At 38.5% G+C, this 13339-nt stretch overlaps 1 protein-coding gene across 12 annotated transcripts in view; it reads left to right on the forward strand.

Moving 5' to 3' along the window:
• The window catches only part of Cask (calcium/calmodulin dependent serine protein kinase), a 341951-nt gene that overhangs the window by 302170 nt on the left and 26442 nt on the right, over window positions 1-13339 (forward strand). For 7 of the 12 annotated variants that reach the window (XM_028875901.2, XM_028875900.2, XM_028875903.2 and 4 more), the window contains 5 exons: window positions 1428-1513; window positions 4037-4105; window positions 6690-6758; window positions 8117-8152; window positions 9699-9895. In XM_028875901.2, the coding sequence (XP_028731734.1) occupies window positions 1428-1513; window positions 4037-4105; window positions 6690-6758; window positions 8117-8152; window positions 9699-9895 (457 nt within the window). The remainder of the gene's footprint in view (window positions 1-1427; window positions 1514-4036; window positions 4106-6689; window positions 6759-8116; window positions 8153-9698; window positions 9896-13339) is intronic. The other 5 variants (XM_028875908.2, XM_028875909.2, XM_028875910.2 and 2 more) reach the window with 2 other exon arrangements.

The following is a 13339-nucleotide window of genomic DNA, read 5'->3' on the forward strand; positions in this document are numbered from 1 at the left end:
GGCTTGGTGTTGTTAATGTTTTTGTTTAAATCTTCTATATGTTGATTTTTTGTATGCTTGACCTACCAATATTTAAATATCCATTTATAGTAGTAGAGTATTTCATTGTCTACTTATAAATCTCTCTTTGGACTTACATATTTGACTATATAAATTAGGTACCTGGGCCTCAAACCCACTATGTAGCCAAGGGTGACTTTAAACTTGTAATCCTCCTGCCTTCACTTCCTGAGCACTGGGATTAAGGTTGTGCACTACTGTAACCAGTTTAGATTACTATTTTTTGATAGGAGTAGTTTATTAATATTTGTCGTGATGATTCTACTATCTTGTTTTCCTTGTTCATTTTTTGGTGACTTTTTTGTTTCATTACCCCCTAATTATTAGCTTTTAATTTCTGCACCCTATTTCTGTGATGTTAATGGTTACCTTGAAATTTTAAACTTTACATGTATTCAAGTTAAACAATATCTTTATTATGTTTATTTGCTTTTGTGTGTGTGTGTGCTCACACATGCACATATGCACACACACAAACATTCACACATACACATGCTACAGCATACATGTAGAGGTCAGAGGACAGCTTCTGGGAGTCAGTGTTCTTTCCACCATGTGGGTCCCAGGGATTGAACTCAGATTGTCAGACTTGATGGCAAGAGCCTTTTACTGCTGGCCCAGATTTCTTTTTATTTTATTTTATTTTTTTTTTTTTTAACTTTTCTGTTAGCTTTGCGCTTTCCTGAACTCGTTTTGGACAGTGCTTGAACTCACAAGATCTGCTGCTCTGCTCCGATGCTGGATAAGGTGCAACACTGTCGCAGATTTCTTTTATGTTTCTTTCTATTAGGAAATGTTCAACTGCTCAAACATTGCCTCTTCTTCATTCTCTGTTCTTTCTGAATTTCAGTTAGATGTACATTAAACACTTCTATATTCCATAGCTTTTTTATATATTATTTATTTCTTATTTCCTGTTTTTCTTATGTCTTTATTTCTATGACTTATATTATACATAATCTTTTGTTATATCTTCAAGTTCACTGAAACTCTCCTCAGCCATGTCTGAATTCTTACTCAACTTATCCACTTACTAGCTTATATCATTATTTATGTTTTTGTTTTAGAGGTACTAGTCATTTGTCTTATTTTTTCTCTCTGCTCATACCTGATAGTATCTTATAGGGTTGTCAACAAATTTCTGTGGCCAGCCATCAAAACTGTGCTATCTGAAAGAAGATCTTATCTGTTTGGATGGTTTTACTACATAAAAGTTAAATAATGCTGCAACCAAATGTGGCCCTGTCTCTGAAACATTGGCTTTTAGATATATAACTTATTTTTCATTACATTGCTGTCTTTGGCTTTTCATTGTTATAAAAAACATTTATTCATTTACTCTTTATAATTGTGTGTGATTTTCTTAGGTACACTCCATGTTGGTGATGAAATTCGAGAAATCAATGGCATCAGTGTCGCTAACCAAACAGTGGAACAACTACAAAAAATGCTGGTGAGTAAATGAAGTTTTTCCTTTTCTAAGATTAATTTTTAGTGCATTAGCTTAGATTTGTATCTTTTGAGACATTTATTTACTATGTGTTTGTGTGTGAGTGTGGTTGCACACATGCCTCTACATATGTGGAGTTCAGAGGACAACTTGAAGGAACTAGTTCTCTGCTTCCTTCATGTGGACCCCAGGGATTGAACTCAGGTCATCAAGCTTTGTGGCAAGTGCCTTTACATGCTGAGCCATTTTTTTAATTTATTATATTTTTAATTAAAATATAATTACAACATTTCCCGCCTTCCGTTTCCTCCCTCCAACCCCTTCTATAGACAATTCCCCCATCCCTCTCACTCATAGACACTTTTTCTTTGTTATTATACATGTATAAATGTTTACATGTATAAATACAATCTGCTGAGTACATTAAATGTTAATGTATGTACATGCTTTCAGAGCTAACCACTTAGAATTGGATGACCAAGTGGGAGCCTCATCCCTGGAAATAACTAATTCTCACTCTCAACAGTCCTCAGTTGCCTATAGTTCTTTGTCTATGGGTGGAGCTTCATGTGTTGTTTATTTTAACTTCAGCACAGTGACTGAGGCTTAATCTACTGCTATTTCAGCCAGCAATTGTGACTCCACAGTTAATGGCCTGCTTCTCTATCAATGGGCCAGCTGCTCAGGCTGTAGCCTGTTGGGAATTTTGTTCCCGCAGGCATGGGCTCTGTCGATGCAGCTAAAGGTAGCTTTAACTAAATCTCTATCATTCTGTTTATAAATAGATTCAAAGGCTGGGGTGAAAACCTGCTAGCTCAGAGAGGTTGAGTAGCACCTAGCTAACCTTCTCTTCTTGCTGGTGTCTCCCAAAGAGACTGTCCTTCTGCTCTGCCAAACAAAAAAGCTCTATGCCACTCCAAATCCCTCCCTACTTCCAGTGCATCTCTCTATCTCTTCCAGGTGCCCTCTGAAGCTCTATGATTACTTTCTGTCAACTAGTTGCTAATTCAGCATCCTGACCCAAGGCTAATTAATTAATGCAAATGCAAATTTGGAATGCACAGTTGATTGACTATCCCCCAACACCCATGAGATTTCCCCCTTCTATGATAGCATGTCTATGAGTGTTCTCATTGTTTAGGTCCTGTTGCTGAGCCATCTTGCCAGTTCCATCAACTTATTTTGTAAAACGTACATAATATAGGGAATGGAGAGATGGCTCAGTGGGTAAAAGCACTTGTGGGTTTACCTGAGTTTGGATGCCACACCCATGTAAAAAGCAGGGCAGTATTGTGTCTGGTGGAGACATGAGGGTAGCTGGGGCTTGCTAGCCACCACCCTAGTTCCAGGTTCAGTGAGAGATCCTGTCTCAAAGAAATAAGGTGGAGAGTGATAGAGCAGACTACTCACCATGTTCTTTTGGCCCCCACAAGCATATGCACACAGGTGCTGGCACTCACGTACGCACATCACACACACTGAATAAATAGAGATTTAAAAACACATATCATTCTTCAGTCATAATCAGAATGCTTCTTGTACCATCATGTATGTGAGTTGAACTTCTGCAATGATCATTAAAAACTGACAACTAGGAAAATATTTTCGTTGCAGTGGAGTTTGGAACCATTTTGCCTGCCTTTAGCAGTGTGGGCTTTCACACCGTTCATTCTTCATCTGTTTCTTACCAACCAGCTGTTTACAGAAAAGCCTTCCCGATATGTGAACTCATGTGAACTAGTTTCTCACTGACCTCAAAAGGCTCCTGATCTAAGCAATATCAGAAACCTCTTTCCTGTTTAGCTGAGTCATGGCCAGCTGTAGTGTATCTCTCTATAGCACAAAGGGGAGGAAAGTCACTGTAGGCCAGGCCATTATTGACTATACTAAAAAAAAAAAAAAAAAAAAAAAAAAATCTGTACTGAGATTAGGCCTTGAATTAAAAGCATTGACATCCATTGACAGACCCCCATCTGTGTTCTTTGTTGTAGCAAACAGAGGGAAACATTTGGTTTATGCCTTGGGTCCTTCTTTCTGCTACAGTGCAGCAGCTCCCCATGTAATGAATGCCTATTAGGCATGAAGTAAGCATCCAAGGCTTGCTGTAATAAAAAAGAACGCCAAAATTAATAAAGTACAAAAGCAATTTTATGGAGATAGCATCAGAAAGTAGCATATTAAATAAGATTTTTATGTAATTACTTAGTCTCTTGTTCAGTTCAATGTATAGTCATTCTTGTAAGGTATGCCATTTCGACTCTTTTGTATTCGAAAAGATAGCCATCAGAGATGTATACGGTTAGTCACTGCTAGGTGTAGGCTAGTCAGCCTTGACTTCACTGGACCTTTCCCAGAAACTTCTACCAGTAACCTGAGTGGTTCCTGCACTCTAGTGAGGTTTTGTTGTAGGGCTGTGTGCTGTCAGGTGGTGCGTACTAATTGCACCCACGTGTTTTGAATGGTTTCTTCTGTGTTTTTGTGTGCAATATGTGTTTGCATGAGAACTCTTCTCTTTTTTTCCCCCAGAGGGAAATGCGGGGGAGTATTACCTTCAAGATTGTGCCAAGCTACCGCACTCAGTCTTCATCCTGTGAGGTAATAACTCTAACAAGCCTCACCCATCTTCTCTGAGTTCTTAACTAACTGTCTGCTGATGGCTGAATGTTTTTGCTTTCTGGGAAATTGTTTCTGCCTGTGCTGTTAGATCACTGCACACCAATTTTACAACGAAGATAACGGAACAGAGGAGGTCCCACCCACCTCCTCAGCCCCACTTCTATGCAGATATCTTCAACCTTTCTACAGCCAAATCTAAGCCAAATATAGAAATGCTACAATAACATCAAGTTTGATAAAGAAAAAACAATGAAATCCCTGAGGCAAAAAGTACAGCAGTATATCCAGGAAGTCCATTCACTTCCCTTGTTAAGAAATCTCACAGGTAGTTCTTCTTTCCAAGAATCTGAGAAGTGATCAACTTCTGTTGAGATATTGGTGTTCAAATGACTGGCAGGTCTCAAGATGAGCATTAAGACCCTGAGGATTTGGTAACTGGCTTCACTACAGGGATGTGGGCTTTTGCAACCTTTTGTAAAAGTCTTCATCTTTGAAATGTTAAATGACTCGTAAACAAATACCTTTTGTAGAATAACAGCCCCAACATTTCTTAAAACATATTTATCTTCTTGCAATTAGAGATCTTCCAATTTATATTTTTTTGGTTTTATGTTGTTCGTTATAGTCAAAAATCTATTCTTTCTATATTGGGAGATACAAATTATCATAACAATATGAATCTTTGGTTACAGCGTATTCAGCTCAAGTTTTATTTATTGAAGCTTATTTTAAAATTTTTCCTGTGGATCTTCCAAGTATGTTATTATGAAGTACAAGCTCACCTAGCATGTATGAGGCCCTAGGTTTAAATCCTATCACTGCAAATAAGTAGATGTGAAGTGTACATTTTCTAAAGGTAATTTTTAAGAGCTGGTAGCTAACTTACTAGATTTATGCTTAAGAAAATTTGAAATAGAAATTACTTTTCAAGTCTCTAATGATGCTACAAATTTCACAAGAAAACAATTAGAGGGTTCATATTTTTCATCTAAGCCTATTCAACATGTGTATAAGAATCTGTGCTTTTGTCAAGTGAGCCAGTGACAATTAAAGTGTCTATTTTGTTGGGTCTTGAGCTCCTCTTGGTGGCTTCCTATGGAATTATATTTCAAAACTTTGCAGAACTTCTGCAGCTTCAAGATTCGGAGCATTAAATTTGGTTCCTTAAAGTATGAACCTTTCGGGGAAGGAGAAAATAGCATGCATACATTTTTGTATAGATAATTTAAATACTCTAAAACCATAGATATTCCTCACACCATTTCTTGTGTGTTAAAGAACTTGAATAAATAGATTAGATTGAGGGGCGGTGCTAACCAGAAGATATTGTTAGTTATTAATACAAGTTTCTTTTTTTTCAAGTGGTTGAACTAGTTTGAAGAAGACACAAGTATTATACATATAAATTCTATATCTTTGAATATTAGGAAAAAGTAATGATTCCCTTCCCTTATTCTGTTCACTTCCAACATTTAAACGCACCGCTGTTGTTGTTGTTGGATTTTTTTTAACCCACCTGGGCTTGGCCTCTTCCTAGCTATGGCAAGGCTTCTCAAATGAAGGCTCATACTTTCCTCATACCCTCCCCTACTGACTTGACTCCCCAAGGGTGACAAACAGAGATCGAGCCACTCATTAATGTTTGAGAATGGTCCTCTAAAGGATCTCATTCTATTTCAGGCTAACAAATTCCAGAAGTTTTCTTTCTTTCAATATTCTAGAAAAAATATGTCTTTTGAACAGAAGTTCATAAAGAACTCTAAAAATTAAATATTTAAAGCACTTATTTTCTTCTCTTAGCTCTTTTCATTAAAGTTGACTTGGACACTAAGGAATGGGACCTGCGAAGGATGCTGAGTGGGTTGAAGAGCAGAGAGATCTGGGAGTGTGGCTCTAGGGACAGTGCTGTGGCTCCTGGGAGTTTGGCCAGAAGGAGAACATTGTTGTTCAGAGTTACTATTTTACTCGGTCTGTGAAAGTGATACAAAGGAAGAGAGTTGCTCTCTGGTACAGCTTTCTCTTTAACTCCCATTAGTAATATTTCTTCCAGAAAGGTCTAAGGTGGTTGATTACATGTGAATTCTTTCTCTTAGGTTCATTTGCTCTCTGTGGAGTCATTTGGTAGTTCTTGGCAGTGAGGTACCTAAAAACCATTGCCTGCTTCTCAACCCCATTCTTTACCTATTCTTTAATATAAAACTAGGCAGTTGAGATCTTTAGCACAATAGTATTATAATATTTATCATCATGAGGTATTTGATAGGGTTTTAATATCCCTCTCCTGAGGTCCCAATAAAAAAAAAAAAACAAAGATTGTAGAATTTGGGATACCAGAGAAATCATTAATGAATGACAGCACCATCCTCACTTATAATATGGGAATCTTCAAACTACAAAAAAGTTTTTTCATACTTCTGTGAAATCATGCAAGTAAGTCAGTACGGCACCTTTTATAGCATTAACCAAAAAGGAAATGGTTGTCAGACTGTGGTGGTAACTGTTGATGTAAATATCTGTTTCTGTGCTGGTGTTCTGTGTTAATGAACCTTGTGTCTTATTGCAGAGAGATTCCCCCTCCACTTCCAGACAGTCCCCTGCTAATGGTCATAGCAGCACTAACAATTCTGTTTCGGTAAGAACTCTAGCTCCACACAGCCAAGTGTGACAATTCTGTTGGTGCTCACCTGCCATGAGTGTTCAGTTACATGTGTTCGGTGGCAAGATTGTCTACTGCAGCAGCAGGGCAGTTTACTCTGGAAACCCTTCTCAACATTTCCTTCCCCTTGAAAACCAGTTCCACTTGAAGAAACGTAGTGCAAGACCTCTGTAGTTGCTCTGAAATACCTCTCTGCCTCCCCACCAGTATGTGTGACTGCTCAAAGGGTAGAAATAGAATTGGGTTTCAATTCCTTGAAGCATTTTTTTTCATTTAAAAAAAAAATGATACAGAAACATAAAGGATTTTGCAGAAGAAGTATTTGGGTGTTCTTGGGCTTTAGAGTTTTCGATTCTGAGGGATATCAGCAACATGTTTTAGTTTCCGCTATCTAAGTTTACGAATTGGTGTGCCCTCTTGTTATTGTGGTACGTGCACATACTTTTGTGAATATAAGCCTTGCCTGGATCTGAACAGCAAAGGAGCTGGCTTCAAACTGCACTCAAGCCACGCTGCTATCACATCTTTAACACAAAGTACGGACTTGACTGGAATTTGGAAAGTGGCCATTCTTCAGAACTCATTTTGGGTTATAGAAAGAATTATTTAATCAAACAGAAGCATTTACATGTGCAGGTCTGCCATTTTTTGGAATAGCCAAATCTCTAAGTTGCTGCTGCTGCTGCTGCTGCCTGTCAGTCAGCTGCAATTAGAAGAGCTCTAAGAATGCAGCAGTGTTGCCCTTTAAGAATATATATCAACTTTTTTATCAAATAAAATCATAAATCATTCAAAGATCATCTCTAATGGAATTATATCCCAAGTATCTAAGTAAGAAAAATTGTGCGAGAAAATTGTTCATAACGGTGTTTCCAATGTGAATCTAGGCTCCCAAAGAATGCCTTTTGAACGTTGACATGTAACGCTTTTAAGATGGTAAAGAGCCATGGAGCTGTTAAAATTTTCCAAGTCGGAACGGTTGCAGTGCTGAAGTTGAAAGGACAACCGTTCTTTTGCGCTCCTCAGGGGTTTTGTAATAGGCTGTTTGAACCGCAGTGGCTTTTGTGTTGAAGATGCTGAGTTGTTTCTTAAGAACACATTTTCTCTCTGCTTCAACTTACCTGCTTTCTTCAGCTTGCTGCTAAATGGCCTGGGTTTGATTTTTTTTTTTTTTTATAACTCAACACTTCTGAGAAATGTAATAATGTATATGATCTCTTTACAACTTAAATCTAGTTCATTTTTAACCCTGTTGTAACAGAAACACACAAATTACTTTGTACTCTTGACAAGTAAATGAAAATTTTTTCTCCTGGGTTGGCTTTATTCTACAGGACTTGCCGTCAACCACCCAACCAAAAGGACGACAGGTGAATAGATATCCTCTATAGAAACTTCTCTAAACTGAGCTAATAGTCGATCCTTTATTAACCCTTTCCATCCCATAATGTCTGCATTTTGGACCATAACATTTGAGCATTGAAAGCTTGTACCATTTCATTTTAACACATTATACATGACTAATTCTCTAGAGAGATTTTTTTCCTCCTCACACCTCTGTAGCTATGATGGTTATTGTAAGTTCAACCTGATCATTTTTTGCTGCCAGTAAGGAGTTTGGCCTCAGAGAGTCTCACCTGCCTCTGGTGGATAAGAATTCATAGAATTCTAAATATAACTCGAAGTCATGCCCTAATGAACATTTTAAGGGACTTTTCTAAAATTGGAAGCTAACTAAAAATTAAATTGGTATTTGCCTGTGTATGTCTAAAATCTATGTCTGATGACAAAGAGCATCAGTGCCTGGCCTTCATCCCGACATGCCTGTGCTAGTTTAGAAATGATAAGTGCTGTGTAGCATCGGCAGGCACCTTCTAAAGTGGGGGGTTTAGGTACAAACGTGTTCATTTGAAGGGCTAGATTGCTAAAATAGAAATATCATACAGTAGTTCCAAAGCCCTTCAGGTTGGTTTTAGAGTGACCTAAATGTGACTATTCAAACTTAATATCAAGAGATAGAATTGTGGGGATTTTTTCCTGAAATGTAATGCTAAAAAACGTAAACCTGATTTTAAGTTAAGAACTGTATAAATTAATATTGGTAGAATATGCCTACAGTTTAGTCTCAGGACTGTATAACTTAGGCAACCTTGGATATAGTACCTTATTTTAGAGCACTTAGAATTCCAGTCATTCATAAAACGCTGCTGTATTATACCCCGTCTGCTATTATGTCTCCTAAATTCACATACCATAAAGCTCAGGGCCTTAAACCATGCATGCTTTGATGTTCTGTACTGATTTCAAGTGTTACATTGGTAAAGCAAGGGTTCAGATTCATCTTTATTTTTCCAGAAGAGTAAAACACGAATATAAAGCCAGAATTCCTCTAAGAAATAAAGCTGTATTTTGAACTTGTTAATATTGTTTGAGATACATATAGCTTTGTCTGCAGTGCATAGACACTGCCAGTTGTTATGAAAGCATCCAACAGCAAGACACCAACCCAGACTTCTTGCTACTTTAAGATCAAAACCTACCCTGAGTGTTAGCCTCCCTGCCTTAAAGGCTGCCTCATGGTTGTGACAACACATCCATACCATCACCATAGCCATAGCAAGTTTTAAAATTGGTGAGCATACTGCTCTATAATTCTACATGTATCCTATCACTAAAAGTAGAATTTATTCAACAAGTATTTTAAGTGTTCCTTCTAAATAGAAACAGCAAAGTTGAAGCTGTGATCATTAGATGTGGCACCCTGTTTCTTGTGTCCTATTTCCATACATCGTTTCAGCTTTCACCATCTGATGTCCTATTCATGTTGTAAATGTTGATGTGTGGTTATTAGATCAGTGCTCACTGTTTTCCTTCACATCACTGTGGCCTCCTTTCTTACAAACTCCTGTTTTATAGATCTATGTAAGAGCACAATTCGAATATGATCCAGCCAAGGATGACCTCATTCCCTGCAAAGAGGCTGGCATCCGATTCCGAGTTGGTGACATCATTCAGATTATTAGTAAGGATGACCACAACTGGTGGCAGGGTAAACTGGAAAACTCCAAAAATGGAACTGCAGGTCTCATTCCTTCTCCTGAACTTCAGGAATGGTATGGTTTTTGTTGTTTTATGATGAAACATTGCCCTCCCTTCCAGTTCTCAATTTCATATTTTGTATTATAAAAACTGCTTGGTAAATCTTTTGCTTTGCTAACTATACAAAATCCAATTGTCAAAGACCAGAGATCAGATCCAAAACTCAGTTGTCGAAGAATTCTCAGTCCCCAGCTTGTAGTTGGATAGTGGTTCCAGTTAGATCTGCGCATGTGTAAGGAAAGAAGGGTCTAAAGACAAGCGAGGGCTGGAGATGTCAGGTTAGAGACTGCTGCTCTCAGATCCTGATTCAATTCAGACACATGTCTCAAACATCTATAATAATTGTCCTTTCTGTCATAATGTATACATAAAAAAAAATCTTAAAAAAAAAAAAAAAAAAAAAAAGCGAGGGACTAGCCTCAGATCATTTGGGCAGAGCCCTCAACTCCTACAAACTGTTCAAATCTTTTTAGAATGGCATTTTCTTCCAGATGTCCCTCCTCTTGTCCCTTTCTTTCTTTCATGACCATCTCACAACACCAGGAAAAAATCTCCAAGTACCATGACTCAGTGTCACTCAGGGATTTAACCTGTTCCACTGTTGGGAGAAAGGACAATCAGAAGCTTTGTTCTTTGCCTTGCCATTCTTTAAGAATGGTTTTTCTAGGTTTTAAGAGTGGCTTTTCTAGCTCGGCAGTCGATGCTTGCCTGGCATGCCCTGGATTCCATCCACAGAACAAGAGACAGAGCAGGGGGAGAAGATGACCTCTTCTGTTAGAAGGCTCAAGTTGTGAAACAGGCTGGAGTCAGACAGGCATTTAGACCCTGCTTTTAGCTAAGAGACGAGAGAATGAGTGTCATCTATTAACTGTCCATAATCTTACCCTCTTAATTCTTTGGCCAATATCTACCAGAAATCTAGTACCAAAAAAGATAATTTAATGTCTGGGTTTTGTTTTGTGTAACAAAACATAACCTGCCAAAAACTGGAATTCTGCCACCCCCTAACCTGTACCCCCCCAAAAAAAAATACTTGAACTTAGAAGTAATCAAAACTATTTCTGCTTTCTCACCGGTCTTTCTCACTATTTAAGAGTTTTCTTGGTTAATCTTTTGGCTTAATTGCCTCTTTCACCTATCTCATGTTTCCCAAAACTATTCTTAAATTTCGAATGTTGGCGTGGGTGAGGACATCAGGGGCTATCATGTTACACATGGAGAGATGTGGGCCCACACAGAAGCAGCAGCCTGCTGTCTGGCTTGTCTTTAAGTCTGATTGTCTGCAGACAGTTTAGCATAAGCAGGAGGAAAGTAATTTCTAAGTCTTCTTGCTGCTGCTGCTGTGAATGATACATGTCATAAAATGTCTTCTCGAGAGCTGCCATATATTATGAGCATTTATTCAGAATAATCATGTGTGGGCTGGGAATGTAGTAGCTCACGTGGTGAAGCCCTGGGTTTGATTCTCAGCACCGAGTAAACCAGATGTGGTGGTGCAGGCCTGTAATCCAGCACTTGGGAGGCTTAAATGGGATGATCAGAAGCTCGAAGTCATCTTTAGTTACATAGAGTTTGAGGACATCCTGGGATACAGGAGAATGTATTGGAAACAAATTTTAAGGAAAGAAAAACAATAATTATGTAGATTCCAGGCTTCCTCCTACTTAGAGCAGCTATATAAATAAATCATGAGCTCTTAGTCCTCTGCAGGAATCTGGAGAACCACAGTGGAAAAAGATGGTTCGCTTCTTGGCTATGCTGAGGTCTAGGCTCTTCAGATCAATCTTCTTGCTTCGAAGGGAAAAAAAAAAAAGCTGCAGACAGTGAAAGGGTTTTTGTTTTTGTTTTGTTTTTTTGTTTTGTTTTGTTTTGTTATGTTTTAATGAGCTTGAAATCACTGAATAGCTCAAAGGGCACCAGGGAACTCAGCAGCCAGTTCTTCTATGAGACCCTTTCATCAGAGCCATAAGCAAATCTTAGAGTACCAAGTGCTCATCTTACCAAGAAGGAAGGCATTTGCTATTATGCCAGAGAACCAAGAGTAAGACCTAAGGCTTAACAAAGATGGTGAATCTGTCAGGAACCCTTCCTCACATTGTAAAAAACAATTCAGTCAGTCAGGTATTCTGGTACCCATCTGAATCCCTATTTAGCTATTGTGAGGTAAAAAGAAAAATTTCCAGGAGTTCAAGGCTAACCTAATCTACATAGTGAGGTCCAGGTCAGCCTGGGTTACAGAAACCTTCTTTCAAAATGGATAAAAAAAGGTTAGACTCTCCTGAAACCACAGGATTAATAACTGGTTTTAACTTATTAAAACAAGACTGGATAGTGGTAGAATGCTTGCCTAGCCTGCCCAAGGCCTTAGAGGGAGTTTTGAACCAGGAACAGTGGTTCATGCTTGTAATCCCAGAATTTGGGAAGGAGGAGGCAAGAGGATCAATTCAAAGCCAGCCTCATTTTCATAGTGACTTTGGTGCCTTGATTTTAAGAACAAGAAAAAAATGGCATGGTGGTGCATATTTGCAATCCCAGCACTTGGAGGTGCAGACAAGAGCATCAGGAGTTCAAAATTATCCTTCAAAGACTCTGAGGCCACCTGAGATACACGAGAACCTGTCTCAAACAAAATAAAATAAAATTTACTAAGGCATTAAAGAAGACAGACAAGCCAGGCAGTGGTGGTGCATGCCTTTAATCCCAGCACTCGGGAGGCAGAGCCAGGTGGATCTCTGTGAGTTCGAGGCCAGCCTGGTCTACAGAGTGAGATCCAGAACAGGCACCAAAACTACACAGAGAAACCTTCTCTGGAAAAAACAAAAACAAAAAAATAATAAAAAAGAAGACGGAACAAACATTGTATTCATGGACTATAAAACTCAAGGTGTCTATCCCTCCTGCATTAATTGTACCAGTGCAATCTCAATCAAAATTCCAAGTTTTGAAATTGACACACTAACTTGAAAGTTTACATGGAGAGGTTAAAGAGATGACTCCATGAGTAATTAAGAGGACTAGCTATGCAGTCATGATTCCCAGAGTTCAGATCTCAGGACCCACATAGCAAGCCAGGTGTAACCCTAGCTCCTAGGAAAGTAAAGATAGGAGGAACACTAAGACTTGCTGATTTCCAGCCTAGCTGATAAAACATGAGCACCAGATTCAGGGAGAGACTCTGCCTCAAAGGACTAGGTGGAGAGTGACAAGGAGGACACCAAACACCCAACTCATTCATACATACATACATTCATGCATACATAAATTATCTTTAAAGTTTGCCTGGAAATGCACAAGTTCAGGGATAGCCAGGATATCTTGAACAAGGACCAAGATCTTACTCAATCAAATACCAAAAGCCACAAAGGTATAGTAATTCAGAGATGCTCAGATAGACCAACTAAAGAGACAATATCCTAAAGAACTCCCATACCAAAATAGGTACTTGCTATGTAACAAAT

This window comes from Peromyscus leucopus, chromosome X (assembly GCF_004664715.2).
Source record: "Peromyscus leucopus breed LL Stock chromosome X, UCI_PerLeu_2.1, whole genome shotgun sequence".
NCBI lineage: Eukaryota > Metazoa > Chordata > Mammalia > Rodentia > Cricetidae > Peromyscus > Peromyscus leucopus.